This window comes from Tiliqua scincoides, chromosome 3, assembly GCF_035046505.1.
Source record: "Tiliqua scincoides isolate rTilSci1 chromosome 3, rTilSci1.hap2, whole genome shotgun sequence".
NCBI classification, from domain to species: domain Eukaryota; kingdom Metazoa; phylum Chordata; class Lepidosauria; order Squamata; family Scincidae; genus Tiliqua; species Tiliqua scincoides.
The window spans coordinates 1,927,871-1,955,183 of NC_089823.1; the positions used below are offsets into that span (position 1 = coordinate 1,927,871).

The window sequence follows — 27,313 nt, forward strand, 5'->3', positions numbered from 1 at the left end:
TATTGTTCACCTTAATTGGACACATCTAGAGGGTGCGTGGCCATTTGTAGGCAAGAGCACACTCAGGTAAACCAAAAGCCTCCCCAGCATCTAAAGCTGCCCATTTGTGAATGAATCTATATGGGTATGCCTGGATGTGCATTTTAACATCCCAGAGGAAGAGTTCTTATCTACAGAATCCGTGATGTGGAAGCCCCCCTTGCCAATGCACTAAGATGGGCTTTCTTTCTCACCTGGGCAAGGACAGTTTTCTCATGAAGATCCCTGTGGAAATGGAAGGTGGATGGTCAGGGCAAAGCAGTTCTTGAAGTGTCGGGTAGCTTCTCAAGTCTGCACCCCACCGACAGTGCCTCACCCACAAAGGTGAATAAAATCCCAACTCCTTCCCCCAGAGTCCTCCAATGTGGTATACACTTTGGCCTTTCCCCACAGAGGCATTCACCCAACAGCATCCTGTCTGTCGTCTACTCCTATTAGGAACTGGGCCAGGCAAGGTGTGTTTTGAAAGCAGGAGAAACATCCGGCCTGCTGCTGCAGAGCTTCCCTGCTGTCTTCAAAACCTGTGACCTGTTTGATCTCTCTCTCTCTTGCTGCTTACTACAGTGTCACTTCTTTTCAGAGTCGGCAGCGTTGCCATGAAAGGCAGCTGGCAAAATTAGCCTTCAACGAGGAGTGGACTCAGACCTGGAAGCTGCCCTGTGAAGTCACAGAAAGCTGCCTAAGCAGGTCCTCCTCATTTCCATCTTCCTGCCTTGGGGAGGTGTGGAGCACTGCTGGAGCCGTAAGCACCATGGAGTGCTGGCACCGCTAAAGGAAGGCGCCAAGTCTTTAAGGGAGGAGAGCAGAGACCAGGGAACTCTGGAAGAAAAGGAAGGTGAATCCTCCAGGGAGCCTCTCTAAAGTCCCCACCACACACACTTACGCAGCTTCTCGACTCCCATCCAGAACTCCCAATGGAAGTGTGAGGTAGACACTGCTTGCTTTGGACAACTGCTGCTTCTCCAGTTTGCTGCTCCCCTGTGGAACCCTGCTGGATGCTCCAGCCCCCCCACCCCCAATTGCGATGAGCTGCATGGATGGCTGGCTGGCCTCCTGGTTCCATGGCAGAGGCAGCTGAAAGTCTCTGTGTTGCTCTTCTGCCCTATTCTCTCTAGTTCCTGGGCCCACAAATATTCAGGAGACCAGCCAAGGTCTGTGGTTAAGACCACGAAACACCAGCACTGAATACTGATGGTACGCTGCCAATATTGGAAGTCTTTTCTCCTCTCTGATCTCAGCAAGCTAAGACACCCACTCTGGAAGGCAATGATGGTCCCTCCTTGGCCATGACAGCAAGCAGATGTGAGCAAGGAATCTTGAGGACTAACCCACCACTCATGGTGCCATGAAGAATGCAGGCCTTGCCCACAGCCACTGCTTGAGGAAGCTTCTCTCCACACGCAGAACCAGGAATCTGAGGCACAGCGACTGGTCCCACTCCTTGATGCAGTCCCTCTAAGCAGGTGGTGCAAAGGGAGAGGATTCAGTTCCGCACAGACACAGTCAGTTGCCTAGCTAGGATGACACACACACTCAGGAGACAACAGCTGCTGCTCCCTGACGGTCGTGTTGTGACTTCAGGGCCAGGGCCCCCGAAACATGAAAACTAGCAGCTACAGAGGAGGGAGGACATGTTGGTGGATGACCAGGAGATCTGGGAAAGGTGGTGGTGCTCAGTCCCAGCCCCTCAGAAGAGGTTTGCCTTGAGTGGGCTGGGCTTCCTGTGGAACGAAGAAAGGACTCCCGAGAAAGGTCCTGGCATGGCCTCGGCTGGCTGCCAGGCCTTCAGCAGGTCGGCCGTGTTGGTGGCCCCGTTGCTGGTGCTCACGCCCGCCCACAGGGGGGCCTTGAGGGCCTGGGGGGTGTGGCTGGCCCCCATGCCCGGCCCCGTGCCCGGGCTGGGGCTCAGGCTGCCGCCAGGACTGTTCAGGCTGCCTGCCGTGGGCAGGGAGGCGGTGCTGTCAGGGGTCGGGCTGCAGTTGGACTCCTTGGACTCGTCGTCCTCAGAGGAGGAGCGCGGCTCAGGCTTCTTGCTGGCCGCGGAGCCGCCGCCGCTGCCACTCTGCCCTTTCGCGTTGGCTGCTCGCTCCTGCTTGCGGAACTTGGCCCGGCGGTTCTGAAACCAAACCTGCGGCAGAGAAGGGGGGAGAAGGGGAATGAGGATAGGAGGCAAGCACCAGGCAGGAGAAGAGGGCCCCAACAGTCACAGCACTCGTCCACCAAGGCTTCTGAAGTGGGACTGGCGTGCACTGATGGATGTGGACCCACGTTCCAGAGACAGCAACAGCCTCTGCCGGCCGCTTCAGACGCAGCTTCTCACGGTAACTTCAATTGAAGGAACAAAGTGTTGGAGTTGGTACAACTCCATCTGCTTCCGGAGGTGGAAGGATACTGTCCTGAAAGGGTTAAGCCAGAGCCCAATGACCCTGCACTTTACCCGTCCCCTTTGGACGACCTATGTGGGGGTGTGGCCCAGACCTCTATATATTTCCCCTTTCCTCTGAGCACGCTCTCTTCTCTCCCTTTTCTTCGCTGACCACTTATCCGTCGGGATGGCACGCAGCAGGGCCCTGCTGGTGACCACATGGCATGGCATGCAGGACAAGGCAGCCTTAGGGCCTTGTTGTCTTTAAGTTAGTGTATCTCTTATCTCAATCAGATGCTGTAAACATACTTCTATGGAACCGTGAGTAAATGATTTCTTTTTGCAACTTCAACCAACCATTGCTGTTTGTCTTTATTGATTAGCAGTCAGCCGGGTGTGGGAGGCTTCCTGGGGTTGATTCCCAGCAAGGGGGGGGGGGTCTGCTGCTGAAGCTACTCTGCTTCCCCCCTAAAGAGGAAACCAGTCTTAAGATTCCTCCAATACAAAGACCCCTTGGAAATGAATTGGCACCAGGTATTCTCTAAACAACAACGTGCCTCTCCCTTTTCTTTCCAAAGAAGCTCCAAGCTACCACAGAACACATAATTAAAAGCAGGATCAAGGCAGAAGACCACAAAAATGGCTGCAGAGACCTGGCACAGCAGCAGAGATAAAGCTGCACTCTGGGGCCGCTTTCCAGAACACCATCAGAAAGAGCTGTTCACCCACCCGAAGGCCTCTGGAAGGACCATCTTCTCATCAGGGATGGCAGGCGGGGACATTTGCTGCGCACTGAATCTGCCAGCCTTCCCGTGATTATAAAATCACATGCACGCGCATGCTTTTTTCCAGCAGGCCTGTCATTATTTGTTCTGAGGCTTTGCATTTGCTGGTGCTCTGATTTGTTCCTGGTTTCTTGTGACATTTTCATTTTGATTTGTGAATTTATTTTGGTCTTTTGCTGCTGTTCAGGGCCAACTTATGGACTACTCAGAGCACGAAACATGCACTGGTGCACGTGTTTTATTTTTCCAAAACAGCAGTCTGGATCTGTGTGCACAAAACAGAGCAGAGCGAAGGTGTCAGGGAGAGGCTGGGGCAGTGGCATAGCTAGAGGGGGTGCAAAGCGCTAAGTTCTGCAGGGAGCCTCACCACAGCATGCAATGGGCCCCTCCCTCTCCCCTTTGGAGCCATTCTGGGCAGGGGGAGTAAAATGGAGGCAAATGCTAGAGAAGACCCAGAGAAAAAGCAAACACCTCCCTTTTGCTCTCCCCAATGGCTTCGAAGGGGAGGGGGAGGGGCGCCTTGCATGCTGCAGTGAGGCTCTGTACAAAACTTAGCACTTTGCACCCCCTCTAGCTATGCCACTGCTCCTGGGAGTCTCCCTGACATCCCCTCAACAGTTTCATTTCCAATCACGCACCCCAGCCCCGTGCACCGTTTTAAAGACTAAACATTTTTGGTAATCAATGAAGCAGTTTTTCTTTTGAAAATAGCGAGTGATCAGAAGCAACACCTCGATGGAGGCAGCTGCCTCCAGTGGTGGGAAGCCCTGGGTGGGTCTTGCTGCATTGCCTCATTTTCCATGGGGAAGGATTTGTTATGGTTTCAGTGCAGGACTTTCCATGCTGCAAGCCACCCACAGTCAGAAGTGATACAGACTGGAGATGGGTTCATGCCCTCAGGAGCACATACTAATCCCAAGGGTGTAAACTGCAAGACTTGTCAGACTGGGCCCCCTGCCCACCCCAACAGCCTGTTGAGGTTCAAGCCCCCCCTGTCTTGTGCAAGCAAGCTTGCTATCAGCTGTGGCCAATAACACCCACGCAATGGCCTCAAGGACAGCCTGCAGGTGTGAATGAGCCAGCTCAGGGCAGACCTCCTCCGCCAAACCTTCCCATCACCCCAAGCACAGCGGTCCAAACACTCCATGCAAGGGAGGGCACCAGGATGAGGTCTCTTGTTATCTGGTGTGCTCCCTGGGGCATTTTGTGGGGCCGCTGTGAGATACAGGAAGCTGGACTAGATGGGCCTATGGCCTGATCCAGTGGGGCTGTTCTTATGTTCTTAAACTACAATTCCCAGGAGGCCTTGCAGGTCTTCTTGTTATCTGGTGTGCTCCCTGGGGCATTTGGTGGGGCCGCTGTGAGACAGGAGGCTGGACTAGATGGGCCTGTGGCCTGATCCAGTGGGGCTGTTCTTATGTTCCATGCTGCTCCACCTGGCTCTGTGTTGCCTGCAGGGAACAGCAGGCACTTTCCAGGATCCTTCCCAGTCCTGCTGCTTGCAAGACCAGGGAACTGAGCCTGGCTGGGGCTTTCTGAAGGCAAAGCAGGTGCTGCTCGGCCATCGATTGAGAGGCTGTTCTCAGCACCTGCAAGCATCTCTGCGCTCAAGCAAAGCAAGCAGCCAGGATGAGGTTTCCGTGGCCGGCAGCCACAAGGCGTATGGAGGACAGGGACCACCAGCTGGCCCCCACTCTCCACTCAGCACAAGCAGCAAGGCCTTAAAGCAGACTGTGTGGCTGCTTCACACATGCATGCCCCCCCCCCATGGCTTACCTGCACTCTGGCTTCAGTGAGGTCTATCTTGAGGGCCAGCTCTTCTCGGGTGTAAATATCTGGGTAGTGGGTCTCTGCAAAGACTCTCTCCAGCTCCTTCAGCTGCGAGCTGGTGAAGGTGGTCCGGATCCTGCGCTGCTTCCTTTTCTCATTGATGGTGGATGGGTCTGAGAAGAACTTGTAAGGAACTGGATGGGGAGTGAGAAGAGAGGTGAGAGCTTGGCTTAGCCAGGGGAGGTGGCTACAAGGGGGGCATTTAGGCACATTCTACCCCCCCTGCCCCTTTCCAGCACTGATGGTTTGGGAGCCACGTCACTCTCATCATCATCACCACCAGCTGGGTTGGTCCGAAACCTCCTGGCGCCTGAGGCAGTGTGTCAAATGCTGCCACACTCACAAAGAGGTGCCCCAACCACTGATCCCTCTGCTCCCCAGATTGGAGAGGAAGGGAAGGAGAGTGTTGGGCTAGCCCAGGGGTGGGTTAACTTCCAACTTTGGGGACTGGGCCTTTAGCAATTGTGCAGGAGAGAGGATTTCAGCAGGTGCAGCTGGTCTTCTGTGGGATGACCAGCTGCACCTGCCGCCCTTCTCACTCAGACACAATTGTTACAGCTCCAGGACCCCAAGAAGTCTCCCCGGCCCTGGGCCAGGAGATCTTGTATGCTCAGGACAGCAGCCTTCCCCTCCCGCCTCTTGCCCTTCATCCCTGCTTTTGCTTTTCCAGTCCACAGACCGGAAGGAAAAGCAAGGGAGGGTGGGGCAGCGCCCCATCGATCAGGAAGCGGCTGCCTCAGTGGGCCTCGTGGATCAGTTGAACTGAGGGGTTCACCTGAGCGACTAAGAGCCCAGTCCTATCCACAGCTGTGGTGTAGCCACAATGCAGCCCACAGGTAAGGGAGCACGCGTTCCCATACCTTGTGACTTCCTCCCCACCTCAGGATGCAGTGCATGCCCCATTGGCGTGGCTACACCGGCACTGGAAAACTGGAAAGGATTGGGCCCTAAGATGATTACTGGGCTGGGGCACCATCCTTATGAGGAAAGGCTACAGCATTTGGGCCTCTTCAGCCTAGAAAAGAGACGCCTGAGGGGGGACATGATTGAGACATACAAAATCATGCAGGGGATGGACAGAGTGGATAGGGAGATGCTCTTTACACTCTCACATAATACCAGAACCAGGGGGCATCCAATAAAATTGAGTGTTGGGAGAGTTAGGACAGACAGAAGCAAATATTTCTTTACTCAGCGTGTGGTCGGTCTGTGGAACTCCTTGCCACAGGATGTGGTGCTGGCGTCTGGCCTGGACGCCTTTAAAAGGGAATTGGACATGTTTCTGAAGGAAAAATCCACTACGGGATGATGCGTATGCACAACCTCCTGATTTAGAAATGGGCTATGCCAGATGCAGGGGAGGGCACCAGGATGAGGTCTCTTACTGTCTGGTGCGCTCCCTGGGGCACGTGGTGGGCCGCCATGAGATACGGGAAGCTGGACTAGATGGGCCTCTGGCCCGATCCAGGGGGGCGCAGCACCCGGAGAGAAGCGGACCGGAGTCCGCGGCTGTGCGGCAGAGCCTGGCGCCTGTCGAAGCCCGTTGGCTGACTCCGGCGCTGGGAGAGGCAGCGGTGCTCGGGCGCCCGGCGGGCGCTGCGGAGCAGCAGGAACCGTCGCTTAAAGGGGCGCTCGCTCCGCCGCAGCCCAGGCGGGCAGAAGCCTCGTCCCGCTCCGCGTCCAGCAGCCGCCTCTGGAAGGCGCGGGACGGGCTCCGGAAGGGCCTCGCCGCCCGCGGGCCTTCCCTGCCTGCGGAGCCGCGAAGAGGCCGGGCGCGGTCCGAGAAGGGGCGGTGCGGAGACTGCCGGCTTCGGAGGGCGCGGGGCTCGGAGCGCGGCCCTTCTTGCGAGCGGGGCGGGGGGGGCAGGTGGCACCTCCCGAGAGGACGCCGCAGGGAGCCGGAGGGTGCGGGCGCCGGCCGGGGGCGCGCAGGGCCGCTCCGCAGGCAGTCCCGGACGGAGGGACGCCCTTCCCGGGCAGGCGCCGCGCCGCAGACTCCTCGGGGGTCCTCCGCCCGCAGCCGAGCGGGACGCGGCTTCTCCGCGCGCCCAGCCGGGCCAAGAGAGCCGCCAGCCCGCCGAGCAGCCCCGGACGGCGAGGCCGCGACGGGCGCGCTCTCCGAGGCACCTGCAGGCCCCTGGCGCTCCGGCTCGCTTCACGTCCGCGCGGCGCCGAAGCCCGGCCGAAGCGGGGCCCGCGAGAAGATCCGTCTCTCGGCCCGACAGTGGCGAGGCTCGTCGCAGTCGCTTTGCTGAGGCAGAGACTCCTGCACGTTCTCGAGACTGCTGGGATCGCAGCTGCCCTTCCGCGGCTGGACGTGGCCTGAGGCGGAGCAGGTGTGCCGGACCGGGCAGGGCAGGGCAGCTTTTGGGATTGGAATGTTCAGATGTTTTCAATGCAGTTCAAGTGTTTGGGGAACTGCACCACTGCTGGTGTGCACCAGAATGCACTTCGGATTTCCAGTTTTAAGTCCTGATATTTACTGATTCTTTGGCATCAGTCCTACTCTCGCCAGGTATAGCTACGTCGATGAGGGTCACTTGTTTCTAGATTGGTTCTATTACAATACTGATACAATTACAATATTCTGAGCGGCCCGCTTGGAGGCAGGCTGTGCAGCATGGCCTCTCCCAGTTTGAAGAGACACTTTGCCAACAGTCTGAGGCAAAGAGGCAAAGAAGGAAGGCCCATAGCCAGGGAGACAGACCAGGGACAGACTGCACTTGCTCCCGGTGTGGAAGGGACTGTCACTCCCGAATCGGCCTTTTCAGCCACACTAGACGCTGTTCCAGAACCACCTTTCAGAGCGCGATACCAGAGTCTTTCGAGACTGAAGGTGGCCAACAACTCTATTACAAATTGCTTCTATTAATGTCATATCTGCTGTATTATGTGCCAAGACTTTATTGGTTTGTATTCGAAAATCCCACCAGATCTTGACTTTCTCGTTTTCTGTCACTTTTCCTGGTTTCCTCTCCCACCAATTATTACCTGTTTCATGCTGTAATTTCCAGTGGATCATCTGAGCCCCTGGATCGTGTCCAGAATTATAATCAGTCTGCGATCTTCTCGCAGGAACTGAGTGTCTGCTCAACCGTTTCTTCGACTTCGTTGCGCAATCTGCATTTTGCATCATTTGGTGGTTTTTCCATTCTGGCCTTTGTTGCACTTGTCCGAATAGCCTGTTCTTGGGCTGCTAATATGAAGGACTCCGTTTAGTAGGACATTTTCACACGCTCAGGTAGATGTCGTTGACTGGTTTGCTCCGTCCAGACACCGAGTCCTTCCCAGGGACCTGGGATGCCTGGTTTCTGTCCTCCTTTGCTGTTATAAATATCGTCACAAGATGTAAGCTGTTCCCAGTCAAGCTGCTTTTTGTAGTTGGTGGATGGCCATTTCGGTGGCCCCGATGCTGCTCAGGTGCTCTTCAAGGGGTTTTGGAATAGCTCGGAGGGCGCCAGTCCCCACTGGGGTCGGTCACTTGGGTCCAATTGTAGCTCAGCCTCTCAATTTCCACTTGTCCACCTTCGCAGTTTGCTGCTCTTTCCAGCTCGTTCTCTTTCTCTTGCACTCTGCTGTCCCCTGGGATGGACTGCTGCACCCATGAATTCGACTCGTCGTTCTTTCTTCTCCACTATGGTCATGCCCGGTGTATCGTGTGAAAGGCGTTTGTCTGTCTGTAGTCGGAAATCCCATAATATTTTAGCATCTTCATTTTCCATTCTGGTTGCAGGTAGCTTGCATTTTTTACAAAGGTTCCAGTGTAGTATCATTATTTTATTGATGAGGAGGAGGAGGAGGATACGATGGAGATGAGGACGACGACACTTCTGCCCATAATGCAGCTGAGCCTGAGGCCGCCTGGCGAAAGTTGACAGCAGAGACAGATCCCGCTGGGGGATCCTGGTCTGCAGCTCAAAGCGCAGCGTTGCTCGGGAGTAGGGCTCCTCCTCCCGGGAAAGCCTGCCTGCCCCCAGAACCCCGCCGCCGTTTTCTGCTCGTGCTGTCCTGGTTGGGCGTAGGAACTCCTCTCTTGCCGCCCCCCACATCCAGAATTGGGAGCGCCAGCCAGCCAGGGCCCCGGCCAGTCCGAGGGAGGCGCGCCCGGCCGCTGCTTTCCACGCAGGGGCGTCTGTGGAGCAGCCCGCCCAAAGCGTGCTCCAAGAGCTGAGGCTCGCCCGCCCGCTGCCGGGTCTTCGCTGCAGCCGAGGGCGAAACGGGCAGAGGCCTCGCCCAGGCTGCCAGGGCCTGATCCCCGCCCGCGAGGCCTCTTCGCCCCCAGGGCTGGACGGCTGAGCGAGAGCCCCGGAGCCTCCGGGCGCGCCTCCCTCCCTCTCTCTTCCGGGGACTTTGCTGGTTACTAAAATAATTAATAAAGAACAATTGAGAGATAATATTCATGGTGAATAAAATGATTCAAAATAAAGCCGGTCCAACGGGGGAGGAAAAGCCCCCGAAGGTGGCGGGCTGGGAGGGCTGCAGTTCCGCGCCTGCCGGGAGGAGGAAGAGACCCACGTGCAGCTCGGTGGGCCTTCTCGCGAGTAAGCCTCAGGATTCGTTGGAAGACAAAACGCAGCCGCTGAAGCCTCCCCTTTAAAAGGGAGAGAAGTCCCGTGGGGGGGGGGGGGTTAAGAGCCTACTCTACTCACGAGTAAGACCCATTATAATCCATGGGACTCAGTTCCAGAAAGTGTGTCTGGGACCGCAGCCTCAAGGCGCTTCCCCGTCCGGGCTCGGCTCCTCGCGAGGACGCCCGGAAAGCGGCGGAGGAACCCGCAGCGTCCTTCCTCGTTGCGCCGTTTGGAACGGAGGACGTGCCATCCCGGGCGGGGAGGAGGACGAGGCTCCGTCGGGACGCGGCTGGGACTGCTGGCGGGCCTCGGGCATGGTGGGGGCGACAGCCGCGGGACTGCCGGAGGGGCCTTCGTCACCGGGGGAGGGAGACCCGCCCGCCTGCCCGGCCCGGCCCACGGCGCGCACCTGGTCGCCGCTGCGTGTCTGCACGTCGGGCCTGGAAGCAGCCGCACCGCCCGCAGACCCCGCGCGTCCCCCTCAAAGAGTGCGCCCCCGGCGAGGTGCCCCCGTCGGAAGCCCGAAATGCTGCGGGCCCCGTCTTCCCGCCCTCCCCGACGCCTGGCAGGCCAAGCGGGGCGCCGCCCCAGCCGGACCCGTCGAAAGCGCGGAGGCAGCGAGACCTTCGCCCCGCCGAGACCGAGAGGGCAGGAGAGCAAAGAACTCCCGGCTCAGCCAGACGCAGTTCCTGGTGGCTGAATCCAAACTGTTCCCCGCGTCGCCTCTGAATTCCCGGCAGCCCCGCGCCGCCCGGGGCAAGGAGGACGTTCCGCCGGCTCCAGGACGGGGCTGAAAAGAGGGCAGTCCCGACAGGAGACGCCCGGGCCCCGGCTGCGGGCAGGGCCAGGCTGAGCCCCGCGGGAGGCGTCCCAGCAGCCACGACCCCTGCACAGAGCCAGAGGCCGGCAGAGTGCGGAGCACGTGGCTCCGCCTCACCTGCCCGCCCGACAGCCACGTCCCTGCGCCGCTGGACGATGGGGCGAGAGGCGGCCCTTTCGGAGACACTGGAAGGCAGCCCAGGGTCCGAATCCTCTTCCCGGCGCCTTCGGGGGAGGGCGAGACTGCCGCGAGCGGAGGCCGCCCGCTCTTCTTCCCTTGGGATCCCCTCGAAGGGCAACTGGGACGACGAGGCGGCCTGACTCCGAGCCCGGCTCGCGCGGGCCGGAACCCCCGGCCACTCCCGGAGCAGCGGCGCCAGCACGCGCCTGACTGGCCCACCCTCGCAGGTTCCCCCGAAGGCGGCTGCCCCGACCCGAGATGCTTCTGGCTCCCCACGAAAGGGGCGTGCAGGGCGGCTAAAGCGCACCTGCTGGGTCGGGGGCATCGAAGCAAAGCCGGCCAGCGCGCGACTGCCCCGCCTGCTCCCCACGCGCACCGCAGTTCCTATGCGCCGGGCCTGCACGACGGCGCGGTTCGTGCGCCTTTCGGACGGCGCGGAGAGACGGGGCTTCCTACCGGCGCAGTGGCAGGGGGGAGGGCGGAGAGGCGAGCGGGTCTGCCTTCTGAAAGGCGCGTGACATCTCCGCGCCGTCCCGGGAAGGCTCCTGCAGACGTTCTGGGGAGCCTCCAGCAGGCGGCCGTCCAGGCACTGGCGGGGCGGGCCACTCCAGAGGCGGAGCGGGCAGGCACCTCGGAAAACGGCCCCGATCCTGCGTCGCCGGCCGGCCGGCCTGCCTGCCTTCCAGGTGCCAGCAGGCTGCTGCTGGGCAAGGCGGAGGCAAGCCCGCTCAACTTCAACAGCGAAGGAGTCCGCGTCGGCCCCACGGTGCGCCGGGCCTGCGGGCGGCTCGCTCCGGCCGCTTTCGTTTCCGGCGGCGATTCGGTCCCGCTTCGGGCAGCGGAAAGGCGGGCATCGGTCTCGGGACGGACACGGGCTGGATCGCGCCCGTCGCCGAGCTCGACCACCCCTCCCCGTCGGAAGCCACCAGAGCCCGCCTTTCGCCCAGATCCACCCGGCCCCTCCACGCCAGGCTTCTGCAAAACCTCCCTCGACGCCGCTCTCTGCCCTCGGGCCGTAACGCGATTCCCCCTGAAGCTGCGGGCGCCCAGCCTGGGGCTCGACGGGGCGTCGGTGCTCTGTCCGGGCCCGGTGGGTTCCACCTGGGGCTGCTGCACTTCCCCCTCCGAAGGGGGAGGAATCCAGGGGGGCGGCGAGGGTCCCGCGGGCGGCGGAGCAAAGCCAGGGACAGAGAGAGGGGGGCAGAGAAGGGCCAGCCCCAGTCGCGCGCCCGTCCAGTCCAGTCCCGCCCGGCCCCGCCCCGTCCCGCCCGCCTGCCGCCTGCTCCGGAATGCGGCCCCGCCGCCAAGCGGGCTCTGCTCTTGCCGGAGGCGCCTCGAGAGCATCCCGCTTCCACTGCGGGCCGGGCAGGCGGCGCCCGGCGGAGGTCGGCGGATCTGAGCCCCGGCCCGACGGCCCACCCGGAGAAGGGCCCGCCGCCCGCCCGCCCGCCCGCCTACCTGTGGAGTAGGGCGCGGGCTGGTGGTCGCGGAGGGCGCCCAGGGCGCAGCTGGCGGCGCCCAGGGGCGGGCAGGCGGGGCTGGCGCCGAAGCCCCCGCGGATGGGGCTGTACTGGAAGGAGCCCGCCTGGCTGCAGGGGCTGAAGTCCGCGTACGCCGCCGAGGCCTCCATGGCCGCCATGCACGAGTCGTAGGAGTTCAGGTAGGAGTAGTCCATCTTGGGCGCGGGCCGGCCGGCCGACCCCCGGCCCGGCTGGCTGCCTGGCTGCTGGCTGGCTGGCTGGCTGGCCCTCCGCCGTCCACGCCGCTGCCGCGCCTGCTGTGGCGCTCCGACGGGGCGGGCGGTGATATAGGAGCGCGCGGGGAAGGCGAGGGACCGGCGCGGGAGCCTTTGCATGACAATCTCGCCGGAGTCTGGGGGCGGGGCGGAGGGGAGGGGGAGGCCGCCCGCCCCGCCCCCCTCGGCCAGCCGTTAACCCGTTCGGGCGCGCCGGCCGGAAGCGGCCCCATCGCCGCACCTGCAGTGGAAGGGAGGGGAGGTGTTTGGCGGAGGGGCGCCCCGGCCCTCTGCAGCCCTAAATCCGAAGATCGTCTCCCCTCCCCCCAGGGCGGTCGTGCGAGGAGGGCCCGCAGCTGCCCGGTCCTCGCAGCCCTTGTCAAACCGCGTCTCCCCCACGAGCAGCAGCAGGCCCGCAGCCGGCGCCCCCCAGAAAGCGCGAACAGGCGCGGGAGTCCCTGGCCTGCCTGGCAGGGCTGTGGTCGGGGGAGCAGGTCCTGCTGAAGTCAGGCGGAGTTACTTCCGAGTAGACAGGCCTGAGCCGGGGCGCCAGCTGAGTGCTTCTGGGAGGGCCGCAAAGGGCGCGGGGGCGAGGTGGGGCGCTCCGACTTCGGCCCCGCGGTTTCGCCCCTCGCCAGCCTTCCGGGCTCCTGCGCTTCAGGGCAGGGAGGGTCGGGGGGCCGCTGGGGTGTAGCCGTCGGTGGCCGGGCAGGGATTTCGCCCCGCGCCGGTGTCCGGGAAGGGGCCCGCTGTGCGCCCTTTGGCGCCCCTCCCTGCCCTGCGGGCCAGGACCCCTTCTTCCGAGGGAGCCGTGGCAGAGGAACTGGTCCCGGGCAGCTTCCGCAGCTGCACTGCGGGGGTCACCGAACCAGGCCCCCGCCCAGACTTGTCGCGAGGAGCAGAAACGCGAAGGGGAGCCCCTTGTCCGTGGCCCAGGCTGGAGGGGGCGCCCCTATGCCGGCTCCTCCTCGCCCCCCGACGGGGGTCTTCGCGCCGTCTCGCCGGACAGCGGCGGAGAGAGGGCCGCTTAGTGCGGCAGGCCGCCCCCCCCGGTCCCGCGGCCCCAAGTGGCTTCTTCCAGCCCCGGGACAAGGCAGGCCCCTCCCCGCACTCTCTCCTGCCTGCCTGCCTGCCGGCGCGCAGGGCCTGCACCGCGTTGGCCCCGTCGGGGCGCGTGCAGAGGGGCGCCCGGTTCCGACTCTGGCAGCATCTCGGGGAGAAGGATGGGGGCAGCGGGGAGGGAGAGCCGGCGTTGCGCTCGGCAGCATCGGAGGCTCCGTGGCCGCTCTCCAGGCCAGTCCGCGTGGACAAGAGCCCCAGAAGAGCCCGCGGGATCAGCCCCAGGCCCATCTCGCCCGGCCTTCCGGATCTCAGCGCGGCCCACCAGGTGCCTCCGGGAGCGCACAAGATGAGAGGGCAGTGGTCGGACTCGGGAGAAAGCAGCTTCACTGTGACCTTCATCCTGGCCCACTTCCCCGGGCTCACCTCCTGTGCCTTGGGATCCCTCCCCCAGCAGCGGGTTCCACAAGAAACAGGATCAGAAGCCGAGCTCCGTTTCAAGACATTCCCGGGTCAGAAATCGCTTCGTCCCGTGGCTCTTCTCCCTGCCTGAACGCCCCCCCCCCCAACGCACACCCCAAGTAGGGGCTAAATCCCAGAGGCCCAGAATGCAAAGCTGTTTCTCGGGATGCCACACAGGTCCGGGGGGGGATTTTTAAACGGGTGTGTGTCGGGTTCACACTTCATCTCCCCTCCACGACGCCCTCGGAGCACCTTTGGGAAATGGAGACCCTCTTTACTTGCGCCTCCAAAATAAATCACACACACACACACACACACACACACCCCCGCCTGGGTTGGGCTCGTCTCGCAGCTTCTGTTCGGAGACACCAGCTGGGCTGGCTTGCAAAGATCCCCTCCATCTCCCCATGCCCAGCAGATGATGAAGCCCCGCCCCAGAGACAGGCCTGTGGTTCTGGAGGAAGAGCGCAAGCCTGAGTCGGAGTGTTCTTCTCCCCGGCCCATCTTGGAGCGGTGACGAAGCTCCATCTTGGAGAGGACGAGCAGGGCTGCTTCTTCACCTGATAAGAACCCCGCCGTGAGAGCTGACTGGGCCGGCCGGAGGGGGTCGCCGCTGCCTACAAGAACATCCTGCTGGGTCAGGCTGCAGGGCCCACAGATGGGATGCACAGGCAGGCCTGCTTCCCTGCATGCTGAGCCCAAAGGCGGCAGGTGGCCTCTGTCCAGAGCCCGCTGCTCCGCTGTGCCCAGTTAGGATGTGCTGTCCGAGGAAACACTTCCTGGCTCCCCCCCCCAGTGTCCTTGGGTGGCCTCGGTCCCAGCGTGGTGAGACAGGCAGAGAAACTTTCCTCTCCACGCTCCAGGCACGCTTTGCAATTCTCAGTGGCGTTTCTCCCCTGGCACCTTTTCTCCAGTTAAACCCCCCCCCTGTTCTAGGCCTTCCCTGGCCGGGAGGAAGGGGCTGCAGCCCTCTGGCCGTGCCAGCGGCCCTCTTTGGCAAGGTCTGTTCCTGCTCCGAGCATCAGAGGATGTGGTCCCAGAGGCGGAGGTGCATGTGAATGGGGATGGGGAAAGAACTGGAAGCAGGGAAGCCAGCGAGCTGCTCAAGTGAGCTCCCACCCGTCCCAGAGGTGCATCCTCCTGACCCGTGTGGGGCCAAGTGGGGTCCCTGCGCCTCCCCGCAGTGTCCTAATTGTCCTTTTAGAGGCCACTGGAACTGCTGTTCAATTGACCAGGCAGAAACCAGCTTGTTTGGGGCATCCGTTTCTGATGGCTCATCCCCTCCGCCTCTCCAGCCTCCCACCCATCCATCTTCCTCAACCTCCGTCTCTATTCACTGGCGCATCTCCAAGAAATCCGTCTTGGTTCCTGTCAGCCGGACATCTGCATCTGGCCTCCTGCCTTCGGACATCGGCCTTGGGCTCCATTGTCCGCTCTCCCTCTGTTTGTCTTGCAACCTGGAGAAACCAAAGGCGGCTCCTCTGGGCCAGCTTGTTTCTTTGGGGAGAAGCAAAGGCCAGGCAGGAGAGAAGCCAAGTTGGAGGAGAGGCCAGGCCAGGCCTGGCCTGGCCTGGCCTTCTGCGCTTGCTCACCTCTGCCAAGCCTGCTGGCGGGGATGCCCTTCCTGGGCCCTGCTGCTGGGGTGGGGAATACGGGAGTGACCTGCTCTGAACATGGAGCCATTTGTCCAGGTCAGACCTGCTGGCTCTGCTGCAGCTCCTGGAATGCCCAAATCCTACAGCACCTGTGACCAGGAGCGTCCATTCAGAAATGAGTGTTTTCTCAGGAACATGCACACTGTGCACCCTCAGTCCTTGTGGGGCCGGGAACAGCCTCCAGGAGCAGGCGCCCCAGAATAGGCAGGCCAAGGGCAGGCAAGGGGGGCTTGCATGCTGGAGGGTTTGAAAACTTCTGGCTTGTAGTGCTCAAAGGGTCACTAGTGCTGTGTAGCCGGTCACCACTCCTACTTGGAATGGTCCAGTGGCAGGCTGGAGGCTCTGAAGACAGCTCAGAGTGCCTCCTCTCATCATGTTCTTCCAAATTGTGTTCCCTTTGCTGCTCTCCTTTATTTATACAGACTTTCTCTCTCCCCCCCCCCCCCAATTAAAAGACACCTTTCACTAAAGCACTCCTAGGCACTAATGAATTTGAAAATCCAACACCCTCCCCCCCCCCAGCTTTTCAGGACACCAGAATGGGGGCTGAAAGCAGGCAGATTAAGGGCATTTTCAAGACAAACACTTTTACTGAGGAGGATTTAGAAGCCTAATTAGCATCCAGGCCTTTTGTCATCCAGCTTCAGTGGGGCAATGTCTTCCAAGGAAGCATCTCTAGGGAAACTGGAGGCTGCCAGCTTTTGGGGGGCAGAGCTCCTGCACTCCCATTATTTGCATAACCAGCAAGAAGTCTGCAGGGGAAGCTCTTCCAGGGAGTGCTGGCTTTCCATGCCACCCCATCTCCAGTGGCGGAATTTCTACCCTTTGGGCAGAGTAGCCAGATGCAGAACCCTTGCTGGAGAAAAAAAACGTTGGCAGCCCTAGAGGAGCAGAGACAATGTGGCTGGAATCCATCTCAAGCTGCCTGCACTACTGGGGATCTTAGTGTGGGCTTGGCAAGTGAAGGTGGAAGATGGGGCAAGGCCAGGCTTGGACTGGGTGACGATGAACCATTCATGAGTTTGCCTCCCACTCCAAAGAAGGGCAGTTCCCTAAAGTCACCTTGATGTGACTTCTCCTCACTGCCTCCTGTTGGACAACCCACAACGGGGGCTTATGACCTGCTTCACTGGGAAGGTCTCCTGCACAAGCCCTTTTGTGTGCTTGGTCAGCCTGCATTCATTTCAGTGGTGAGTCTGCAGTTTCCATTCATTTGCATGGAACCTGCACAGGAAGACCACAAGTGGATTGAGCCCACAGGCCTCCTTCCCTGACCCTGAAGTCTCCCCAGCCTAAGTCCCTCTTGGAACCAAGAGTTCTGGGACATGGATGATCACAGCTGCATTTGTCAGGATGCTTGCTGCTGACTGCTGGCTGAGGGGAGTAGCTCCCAGTGGTCATTGCTCAGGCACCCCTTTCTGTTCCCCTTTCCCTTTCAACAGCTGAAAGGGGGCAATGACTGCAATTCTATCCACTGCCAGCATGCCCGGCTAAAGTAATTGGAGGGGGAGGTGTCATCTGGGAAAACAAGACCCCTCCCAGGAAGGCACAGAACTTCAGGAGTTCTTACTTACAATCAAACTGCAGCAGTGCCTGTGAGTGACCAGATGCACCAAGAACATGGACTGGGTGGCAAGTACTCAAAATAGAGCTGGTGGTGCATTAAACATCCAGAAAGAGAAGGAATGGAAGGGGAGGGGAAGGAAAACTAAACAAGCAGGACAATGGGGAAGGCCTGAATTCAGATGGGTGGACTCCAGGAAAAGTCTCCATTAGGGATGTGCTCATTTTCCACTCCCAGTGTTAGAAGTGCTAGAGAGCGGTTCTTTCTCCTTCCAGCATGTGAGGGGTGCATTTGGCACTCTCGCCATGCCAGCTATCTTTCCTGCCAACTCAGAGCTAGAAGACATGGTCACCTCCACGAACAGTGTTGTCCTACAACTGGGCACAGCCATCTTGCATGGCAAATAGGGGAGGTGGTGGACGAGGGCCTTGGACACAAGGAAGAGCCAGCCATTCTCCAGATTTTCAAAGCATTATGCAGAACTTTAATAAATACAAGGCAATGATGAAACATCTAGAAAACACCCTGAAGAATGTTTGACACAATTTTCCTTCCGTTCTTTCATGAATCGTACTGGAAGCATGCTAGAGAAATGCCAGCAACTTCACTTCTGGCTGTTTCGGGAAACGAATGCAGTCCAAATTGGATACAATAATTAGTAATGCCCAGCAGAGGGTGCCAGGGTGCTACTCAAGAGCAAAGCACACTAGACTCTTTAGTGACTAGAAAGGTGAGGTTTGCATGTTGGCTTGGCATGAAAACAAGTCATTCTCTCATCACATCAGCTAGAAGTTCAGTCCCTACTGCTAGCTGTTTACATGGTCCCTGGAATCCTGGTCCCTGCACCTACTGGAGAATAAATGGGCATGCCTTCTGCAAATCACCACTAGGCTTCACGGCAGACCTGGCAGAAAAACACCCAAGCACCTCTGGGCGTGAACTTAAGGAAATGAAGTTGGGTGATGTCTTCAAGGAGGATTGGCACCCATCTGGCCACTCCATCCCACCCCTTTGCCTGGATGGACAGGTGTGACTGCCCAGTCAATAAGCACAGGTCGCTCTGTGGGAGCTCTGATGGATCAGGGCAGTCCGTAGGCCCATCTAGTCCAGCTTCCTGTATCTCATAGTGGTTTACCAAAAGCCTCAGGAGACAAGAGACCTGCATCCTGGTGCCCTCCCTTCCATCTGGCATTCGGTGGTAATCTGGCATTCTGAGGCTTACCTACCCTAGACTTAGAGAAGGATCCCAATCCTCGACCAGCATATGACTTTGGGAATTGTGGTTTAAACAGAGGACATGCTCTTGCACCAGTTGCACCCGCCAGAAACTTGGGGTGGTGGTGGTTAGGAGTGTCTAAAAACAGGGGCCAAACAGGGCATTCTTCACAGCATCGACTTAGATCAGCATCAGCAGAGGCCCTGGTTTGGGGGGGTCCCTTTTTTGCCTGAAGAATGGCTTCTGGCCTGAGAGGCAGGGCCTTTTGGGTTGTGGTGCCTAGGCTCTGGGTGGTGTGGACCCATGCAGGGAATGCTCCTGTCTAGCTGACCACCTAGGACCCTCCCAGTTCCTGGATTCCACACTTATGATTCTTTCTGTGGTTGAATGTCAAGGCCTCCTCTCATTCTGAGCCAAGGCCTGGGTGTGACAGGGCCGGAGGACCAGGGTCTGCACACATGGCCATCTCTCAGTGACACCAAGAGGGGAGCAGTGAATGGGGCGCTTGATGCCACCTTGCAACTCTCTCCAGGGGCAGCGAGAGACCAGGGCCTGGGCAAACCCACCCTGACTTTCTTGCCATTGCAATGGCTTGCAGGAAGAAAGGGAATCAGGGCAGGGTTCAAGAAATCTCAGATGTGGGGAGGTTGCCATAGGAACTAGACTGGGAAAGGTGCTGTTTCCCAAGAAGCTGCTGGCAGAGGAGAAGGCAGCAGAAATGGAGCGAGGATTCCTTGCAATTGCTGTACAAGAGTTGATAGTCGTCGTCGTCGTCGTCGTCGTCGTCTTCTTCTTCTTCTTCTTCTTCTTCTTCTTCTTCTTCTTCTTCTTCAGCATTTGTCCCATGTACTGACGGGGTCAGCTATTTTGGCTCAGAGTCACCATTTGTCTCAGTTGCAGGCTTGGTCCAGGTGTAGGCGGGTGCTCTTCATGTCGCCATACAGCGTGTCAATCCAGCACTGCTTTGGTCGTCCCTTCAGTTGTTTGCTATTGACCTCCAACTGATGGCTCTTCATCCAATCCATGTTTGATGCAACATTGGAAAACAGGCTGGTCTATCACATTGGTATTGCTCCATGATGTTCAGCTCGCCTCGCTGAAGCCGGGGAGTTTCCACTGGCAGCATGAGGAGGAGTGGACCATCCCTGTGTTCTCAGTCCTTAAAAGATAGAAAATCCCAAATGTGTCTTTTGTCCTCCTCCTTCTTCATGTAAGAGTGATGTTCTTTCAAAGGTCTTCGTTGTGGTCAATGCAAGTTTGGGAGAATTGAGAGTGCGATTGCTGTCTTTCTGGGTCAGATTGGAGTCCTGTCTGAAAGCTTGGTCAAGATCTTATGTGCTGAAGGCAGCCAACCTCCCCCCCCCCCCCCCATAGCACAAACCCCAGTCGAGCTCTTTTCTGAGAGAGAGAGAGAGAGAGAGAGAGATTTGATCACATAGGATAACTCCCAACAGTAACACCTTCCCCACACCAGGAGTGAAACTGAGGCCCAACTCTTCATCATGCCTTGATTAAACTGATGCAGGATGGTGGCTAAGAGCTTGCACTGTGATTCAGGGAGGGCCTGGTTGGAATCCAGGCAGGCCTGGTCCCGCTTCCTCTCTCTCAGGTGTAGCTCATCCATCTGCAATATGAGGATGGCAGCTACAACTTCCAGGGCAGTTGTAGGGATTACAGTAAAGAGTATGGCACACAATCCTATTCATCCACTCACAAGTCAGTCTCATTGTGTTCAATGGGCCTTACTGCACCAAAAGTGTGCACAGGATTTCACCCTAACTTAGTTCATTTTAAACAGGCTGAAGGTATAATGGCCTATTTTTCAGGGCTGTTGAATATAATAATAGTGATGGCCTACAGCAAAGATGCAGGTGATCTCTTGCTGGCATTTAGATCATGAATGGCTCTTAGTCCTGCTAGCGAGGAGTGGGCCCTCCGTAGTCCAGAGCAGTGTATTTTGACTTCCCAGGAGCAAAGGGGGCTTTCACCTGGTGTGTCTTGCAGCACAGGATCGGCAACTGCTAGAAACAGAATGCTGGATCCAGGGAACTTTGGCCCGGCCCAAGGCGTCTGCACTCGCTTGCTTGGCTCTCAGGGACCTGCCCAGGTCTCCCTCTCTATCAGGGGTGCTTGTCGGGGGGGGGGGAGGGGAGTGCTGATCAAGGTTCTTTGTCCCTTGTCTGAAAGGAACCTGCTGCCCTCCGAGGGGACCTGTGACAAATATGTGAGCAACCTCCCTATTGACTGCCCCCCTTTGCTTTCCTCCCCCAGCTGCGGCTGCTGCGGTTGCTGCGGCTGGCCTGGGAGTGCAGCCTTCGGAGGTGGACAGGTTGCTAAACAAGCTAATTAGATCAAAGCGCTGGTGAAAGAGAGCCCCAACTGTCAGGCTGCGGGAGTTGTGAAAAAGTTAATTCAATTAAGCTTTCCTGCTAAACTAATTAGGCAGCAGGCTGCCACGCGAAAGGAGGGGAGCGGCTGTTCTTCTGCTTGCCCAGAGCCAGGGGCAGAATTGGGTGTGTGTGGAGGGGGGAGATTTGACAAAGAAAGAGTGAGAGCCAAAGAAAAGCTGGAGGGAAGGGGGGAAGATGGAACGGGTGAGGGGTAGAGGACCCATCGCTCAGCAGCCGAGGGCCCAAGGCACACTGGCAAAGTACATGCTGTTCATGCAGAAGGGCTGGGCCGGGCCTCCTTGCTGTCTCAGGGCTGGGAGAGAAGCCTGCCTGAGACCTGTTGCCAACCAGCGGAGATAGTCTAGATTGGATGGGCCACAGGTCTGCTGCAGTGGAGCCATGCATGGGGGCAGGGGAGGCAACACTGCGTACGTGGAGCACTTGCTCTTCATGCAGCAAGTCTCAGATTCTCAGTTCTAGGAGTCCAGTTGCAGAGGATGGAAAAGAAAGCCCTCCCCATGCTCCACTCTGGAGAGATGTCTCTAGTCAGAGCTGGGCAAGATGGACTCAGGCACCTTGTGAGGCAGTGTCAAAGGAAGAGCGAGCAGGACATGCCACACGGAACAGGCTGGGCTCAGATCTGGAAGACCTGGCTAGTGGTGGGCTCGTACAGACACAGGTTTTGGAAGGCAAAAGGTGAGAGGGCACAGGGGAGCTTTACCCATGTCACCTTGGCCCATGTCCTAGCCCTGAACCCAGAGCCAAGCACAGGCCCTGTGAGGAGTTGTGGATGGTGGCCCTGAGCCCAACACTGACATAAGGGGCACCACTGTGAAGCTGAGGGCCTGGCGTAGACTGTTCTGAGGGGCAGTGCTCTCCAGGACCTCTTTCCTCACTTCTCCTGCCTGAGCCTGGGGAATGGAAGTGCTGGGGCCTGAACCTAGGACCCTGCAGGATAAACAGCCCAAATGATCAGTGGCTCAGAGTTTCTTGAATGAGGAAAGGCTATGATGTTGGAGGCTTTCTCGTTTAGAAGACTGCTCAGGAGCCACGTGACTGAAGTCTGCACAATTCTAGTGCACAGTGCAGCGAGGGAAGTTTCCACACCCTCCGTCAGAGTCCTCAGTCCAGGGCCATCTCATGAAATGGTCTGGAGGGCAAACAGACAAAAGGAGGGGTTTCTTCACATATTAATGGACTACCAGAAGCTCATCAATAGCTGCTAGACAGGTGCTCTTGGCAGAGGAAAGAATGGCCTACCTGCCTCCACATTCTCTCATCCTGGAATTGTGAGCTCCTGCCACCTGATGTCTGTGGCCCAAGACATGTAGATCTCTCTCCCCACCTCAGATTTCAGAGGAAAATACAGCTAGGTGGCTATTCTTAGGGTGAGCTGAGAAGGACCCTGTATTATGGTTATTGTTGAGGCCCATAGTGCTATTAAAGGGCTTTAGTAAAATGAACTCTTAAAACTACCGGTTTCTGGGGTGAAAACTACCAGTCCTGCCTAGAAGGCTACAACACCTTTGCTGGGTTTATGACACACTTTTTGGAATTTGTCATGCTGGATACGTGCCTCCAGGGTGCGGAGCAACAGATTCCCTGGGCAGCCAGACCACTGCATATCCATCCTGCCAGACAAATTCAAAGAGGGCAGATCTCTTCATGACGCTTAACAAGGACACCTGCACTGATGCCTTTGTTCTTCCAGTGCTACCCTGGCTTTTGGGAGAAAAGCGACTTCCAATATTAAAAATGTTCTAAAAAAGTTAGTCTACCTGTGAAATTGCTTGGAACTTCCAGGCCACTGAACACCATTTGCAGGTGGGCAAGCACTGGGGGAGGGGGGTGCTGCCTTCTCGTGAAGCATCTGATTGGGGGGGGGAGAGCAGGCTGTTGGACCCACCTGGATCTGTTCCTGTGTGACCGAGACCAATTCCTGGCGCAAGAGATGACGTGTCTCAATGGCTACGTGAAGCCTTCTGGCTGTCTGTGTCTGAATACCGGGTTTTGGTCTGTTCCTCCTTAGCCTGCTCATGGCCAGACTCTAGGAAGCTCCAGATGACCTGCTGGGCTCTGCTTCTGAGCCCCCCAGTGATGCCTGCTAGGACCTCCCCAGGGATCAGCTAAACCAGTCTTCTGTGGGAGGCCCAGTGCCTGAGCTTCAGGGACCCCAGAAAGCAAAGCGGTAACTCAATTAGGTGGCATAAACACCACTCTGGGCAGGGAGCAGCAGGCACTGAAGGGTTTTGAAAGGAGTCCTTCATAAAGGACCCAGCAGCTGGGTTGGGAGCTGGGAAAAAGTTGTGGCAGAAGTGGGGTGGGGGGGAGAGATGGCCTGTCATATAACATGGAAGCCTGAGGGGAGTCCATGTGAATACTTTCCAGGGGTGTGTGCCACCCCAAAGCAACAGGACAAGGGGTGGCGTGGCCTCCCCACCAGTTAGTTGTCTAACACTTTTATTGGAGAGGCAACAGGTAAGGCAGGTAAATACGAGCTGGGTTGGGATCACCAGGTGCTTGCAGACTGTCTGGGGGGTATCAAGGACTGCCAATTTTACAGATGTTGGATAGCTTGGAGTTGTGCCTTCCACAACCGAGCCCTGCAGAAGATCCAATGGGTGACCTTAGCACTCTGTTTTCTGCTTCATATTTAGGCACAAGAGGGATTCCCCAGTCCCCAAAGCATCTTGTCTTCCCTGCATCTTGTGGTCTGGCTTGTTTGCTAGAGACACCTGCTCTGCATACTTGTACATGCTTTGAGAAGTTACCAATCCCCCCCCCCCCCAAATTGGGACACATTCAGGAGCACATTTTGAGGCAGGTTTCTGCAAAAATTGAGTGTCCTGAACCAGCATGCCCGAGCATTATGGTGCTTGAGGGAGGCCCCGCATGGAGTCCTGAGACAGGCAGGACAGCAGCTGGAACATCAGGCTCCCCCAACACAAGGAATTTGCCTGCCTGATTTCCCCATTTCTCTTTGTTTAATTTATCAAATTACTCTGTTGCCTTTCAAAAAACCAAGAATGCTGGGTGGCAAAAACCCTTGATGAACACCAGCATCGTAACTGGAGACCAAGAACAAGGAAGTGATGCGTTATAGATTTGAAGATTAGCTTTTAAGGGACAGAGAACATTATTCCAGAACTACAATTTGAAAAGGCCTGTTGGGGATTTAACATATATATATATATAAGGGGGGAAATGTAGATTATTTAGATATAAAACTGTAAGTAATTCGAATATTCCACTTCACTCATTCTACACTAGTAGAGGCTCTCCTTATCTGTACTTTTAATCTATTTTTTAATGTTGCTTGTTTTTCTTTTCATTTCATTGCATGTTTTCTTTTTTCTCTCTTTTTCTTTTATTATAATAAAAGTAAAAAAAAAGAAAAAAGATAAACACTATCATAATAAAATGCCACCAGATTGAAGCACAGCAACTTACACAAAATCCAAAAGCACATGCCTTGGGGAAGCAAAAAGGCTTTTGCATCTACCGGCAGAAGCTGTATAGGGAGGGGGCTGCCTCTGGGGAAAAGGACATTCCAAAGGGCGCCATAGCAGAGAAGGCTCTGCACTGCATCTTTTCCGGTGTAAGCACCATAAACGGAGAATTGCAAAGGGGATTCTCCAGATGGCTCACGCAGCCTGGTTTGGTGAGGGGACACTGGCTGGTGCAGCTGGGCAAGCTGTGGGACTCCCAAGGCCAGACTGTGTAGATGATGCATCTGTGAGATGCTGCCACCACCTTGCAAAATGGGATCAAGCTATGGCAGGCCTAGATGTGGAACAAGCAAAAAACACACCTGGGCACATCATTCGTGTGTGAGATGCCCTGTCATGAGATGGGGTGAGGTCACTGATGTCCATGGCTTTAAAAGGGTATGAGACGCATCTGCGGAGGACGAGTTCATTAGAATAGCTAAGAACCTCTGTGTTCAGAGGCAGTGCACCGTTTCCGACCCCCCCCCACCCGGGGGGAAGTAGCTTTCCATTGGGGCATCTAATGGGTCACTGCAGGAACCAGGACATGGACTACAAGATGAACCTGTTTTGATCCGACCCAGCAGGACTCCTCTTATTTATTTTATTTATTTGAGAAATTCATATATCGCATTTCCTCTGTGAAGCAAATGCGCAAGGTGGCTTACAATGCTCCATAATAAAGTACAAAGTATTGTAAAAGGTAAGAAGCATTAAAAACGTTATTTTTAACGTTAAACAGTGAAACACGCAAACAAAAACTATGCAAGACCTGACACATATTGTTGAGCCATTGGAGGAACAAAGTCCAGGGAGGGCAGAGGGCCGATATCTACTCGGCAACCAAATGTCAGAAGAAAGAGGCACGTTGTGAGCCATCGCTGAAAAGCCATGAGGGTGGGAGTAGTTCTCAGTTTCCCTTGAAGGGAATGCCATAGACGAGGTGGCACTACAGAAAAGGCTTGCCCCCAAGCTGCCACCCCTCTCACTTGGGACAGAGGCGGCACTTGTAGAAGGGCCCCCTCAGATGACCTAAGAGGGCAGGCTGGAAGGTGTGGAAGGAGGCAGTCTTTCAGATAGCCTCGACCCAGATCATGGAGGACCTTAAAGGTTAGAATTAGCACCCTGAATTGGGACCGGAAATAAATGGGCAGTCTGTGTAGCTGAGTGGTCCAGCCAAGTCATATCATTTGAGTGCTGCAATAAGTTCGAGGCTACCACATATACAGCAACCCAAGCTCCAGGGTTGGGATGGTGGTGGTGTTGCTTTGATCTTTTGGGACTGCTTCTCCCTCTCTTCCCACAATCTACTGATCTGGATGCTTGCAGGCCGTGCTACAGGGACAAGGCAGTTGGGGATTCTACTGGTCTACTGCTCACCTGCTGGACCATCAGTCTCCCTAAGTGAGCTGACAAAGGTGATTTCACAGATGGTACTGGAGTCCCCATTCTAATATTGGAGTGGAGTGTTGGGCCCAGATCACGGAAGGACTTGAAGGTTAGAACTAGCACCTTGAATGGGGACCAGAAATGGATGGGCAACCAGTGTGGCTGCTGAAGCAGGTGGTTCAGCTGAGTCATATCATCTAGTCCCCGTAACCACTCGAATTGCCACATTCTGCACTAACTGCAGTTTCCGAACCGTTTTAGAGGGCAGCCCCACATAAAGTGCATTGCAGCAGTCCAGTCTTGAAGTTACTGAAGCATGGATCACCATGGCCAGGATGCTCTCATGCCTTTGTGCCCTTTTCTGTGAAAGACCCTCTTGGGAGGGCGCAACCCAATGTCCTGGCAGTCCAAGAGGTCTGCAGCAGGTGATCTGACGTGCCACCAGAGAGGTCTCTAACTCCCCGGGCCTCCCCACTTCTTTGTGGCATTGTTTGTTTTAGACGCAGATGAAGCAGCCCAATGTGGGGCTGGCCCACCCCTCTGCTTGGCAGCCCCTTCTGCTAGCGGGAGCCTGCTCGGGCCTAATTGAATTACTGTCCCGGCACGGGGCTGAAGGCTGCCGGTAATTGAATTTCTGCCGTCACAGGCTGCTGTTTCTCTCCTCCAGCTTCTGCCTGGGTTTTATTGTTTCTTGGTTCGACTGCGATGGCACATTCATTTGATCTGTCACAGGGAGCCCTTTCACCCTTGCCGGTTTGCTGCAAGGCACGCTGTTGCCTGCTTTCCGAGCCCCCCAAAACACAATTAAAAGCAAATAAAACAACCAGGGGTCCGAGGCCTCTGCATTGTTCCTCCTCGTGGAAATGCACCCAGGTCTCATTAGCCAGGGTCATTTGTAAATCAGCCATTTCCTGGGATTGTGGCCCATCAGGAGAGACCAAACATGCTGAAAACCGTGTGCCCTTTTGCCTTCTTTGGACTTGCTCCACTTGACTTGCAAGAGGAGACAGTCAGACCAGGCCCAACCCAACAAGAAGTTTTCCTGCACAACCTGTGCTTTTTGCACAGCTCCTGCCAATTCAGTGGGATTTGAGCAGATCTACCTCCTGGATTCGACCCTCCTGAATTGATCTGAGAAGAGATTGCCCTTCTGTGGAATGTCCATCTCAGGCACTGAAATGCCTTACTGCTGACCCTGTCCTGCTTCCATTGCTGCTCTGCATTTGCCATTACCTTGTGACATGCACAGAGGTTGTTCAGGACGACATTCCTCAACAACTGAAGACACCATGTGCTCTTTCTCCTGATGTCTTCCCTAGGAGAGGCCTTGCTGCCAAGTGGCCACCTGTCTGTCAGGTCTCTCTTTTGCAGATGTCTGTTCAGAACAAGCCAAAACTGAAGCATCACCTAGCAAGGGTGTCCAAACTTTTTGGCAGGAGGGCCACACCATCTCTCTGACACTGTGTCGGGGCAGGGAAAAAAAAGAATTAATTTATATTTCAAATTTGAACAAATTTTACATAAATGAATATATCAGAGATGGAACATATGGATGAATGAAGGTCTTGCAATAGCTCAAGGCCTATAAAAGGCCTGGCACAAAGCAAGGCCGACCTTTCTTTCGCTAATGCTACTGCCTCACAGACATGAAACAGCAAGCAGTGAAGGGAGCCCTCATCCCACAGCTCACGCAAGAAGTCGAACAGTCACCCTCACGCTGAAATCAAGTTGCGTTGGGTCAGCACGGGCTCCAGTAAGTCTCTGG

General features: G+C 57.0%; 1 protein-coding gene across 2 annotated transcripts; it reads right to left on the bottom strand.

Annotated features, from left to right (window-relative positions):
• Positions 1 to 1,726: 1,726 nt before the first annotated feature.
• PHOX2A (paired like homeobox 2A) lies at positions 1,727 to 12,265 on the bottom strand. Of its 2 annotated transcripts, XM_066622198.1 has the most exons (4): positions 12,049 to 12,265; positions 4,966 to 5,153; positions 4,676 to 4,684; positions 1,727 to 2,182 (listed from the first exon to the last, which is right to left on the bottom strand). In XM_066622198.1, the coding sequence occupies exons 1-4, from the start codon at positions 12,263 to 12,265 to the stop codon at positions 1,727 to 1,729; spliced, it is 870 nt and encodes a 289-aa protein (XP_066478295.1). The 2 variants fall into 2 exon arrangements, with proteins under 2 accessions (XP_066478295.1, XP_066478296.1); XM_066622199.1 differs by lacking the exon at positions 4,676 to 4,684 and having other exon boundaries at positions 1,727 to 2,167.
• Between the last annotated feature and the right edge of the window lie 15,048 nt (positions 12,266 to 27,313).

Coding starts and splice junctions, on each gene's coding strand:
- PHOX2A (XM_066622198.1), bottom strand. CDS start 12,265: ATGGACTACTCCTACCTGAACTCCTACGACTCGTGCATGGCGGCCATG. Junction 5,154..12,048: donor GCCCGCGCCCTACTCCACAG/GTAGGCGGGCGG, acceptor CTCCCCATCCAG/TTCCTTACAAGTTCTTCTCA.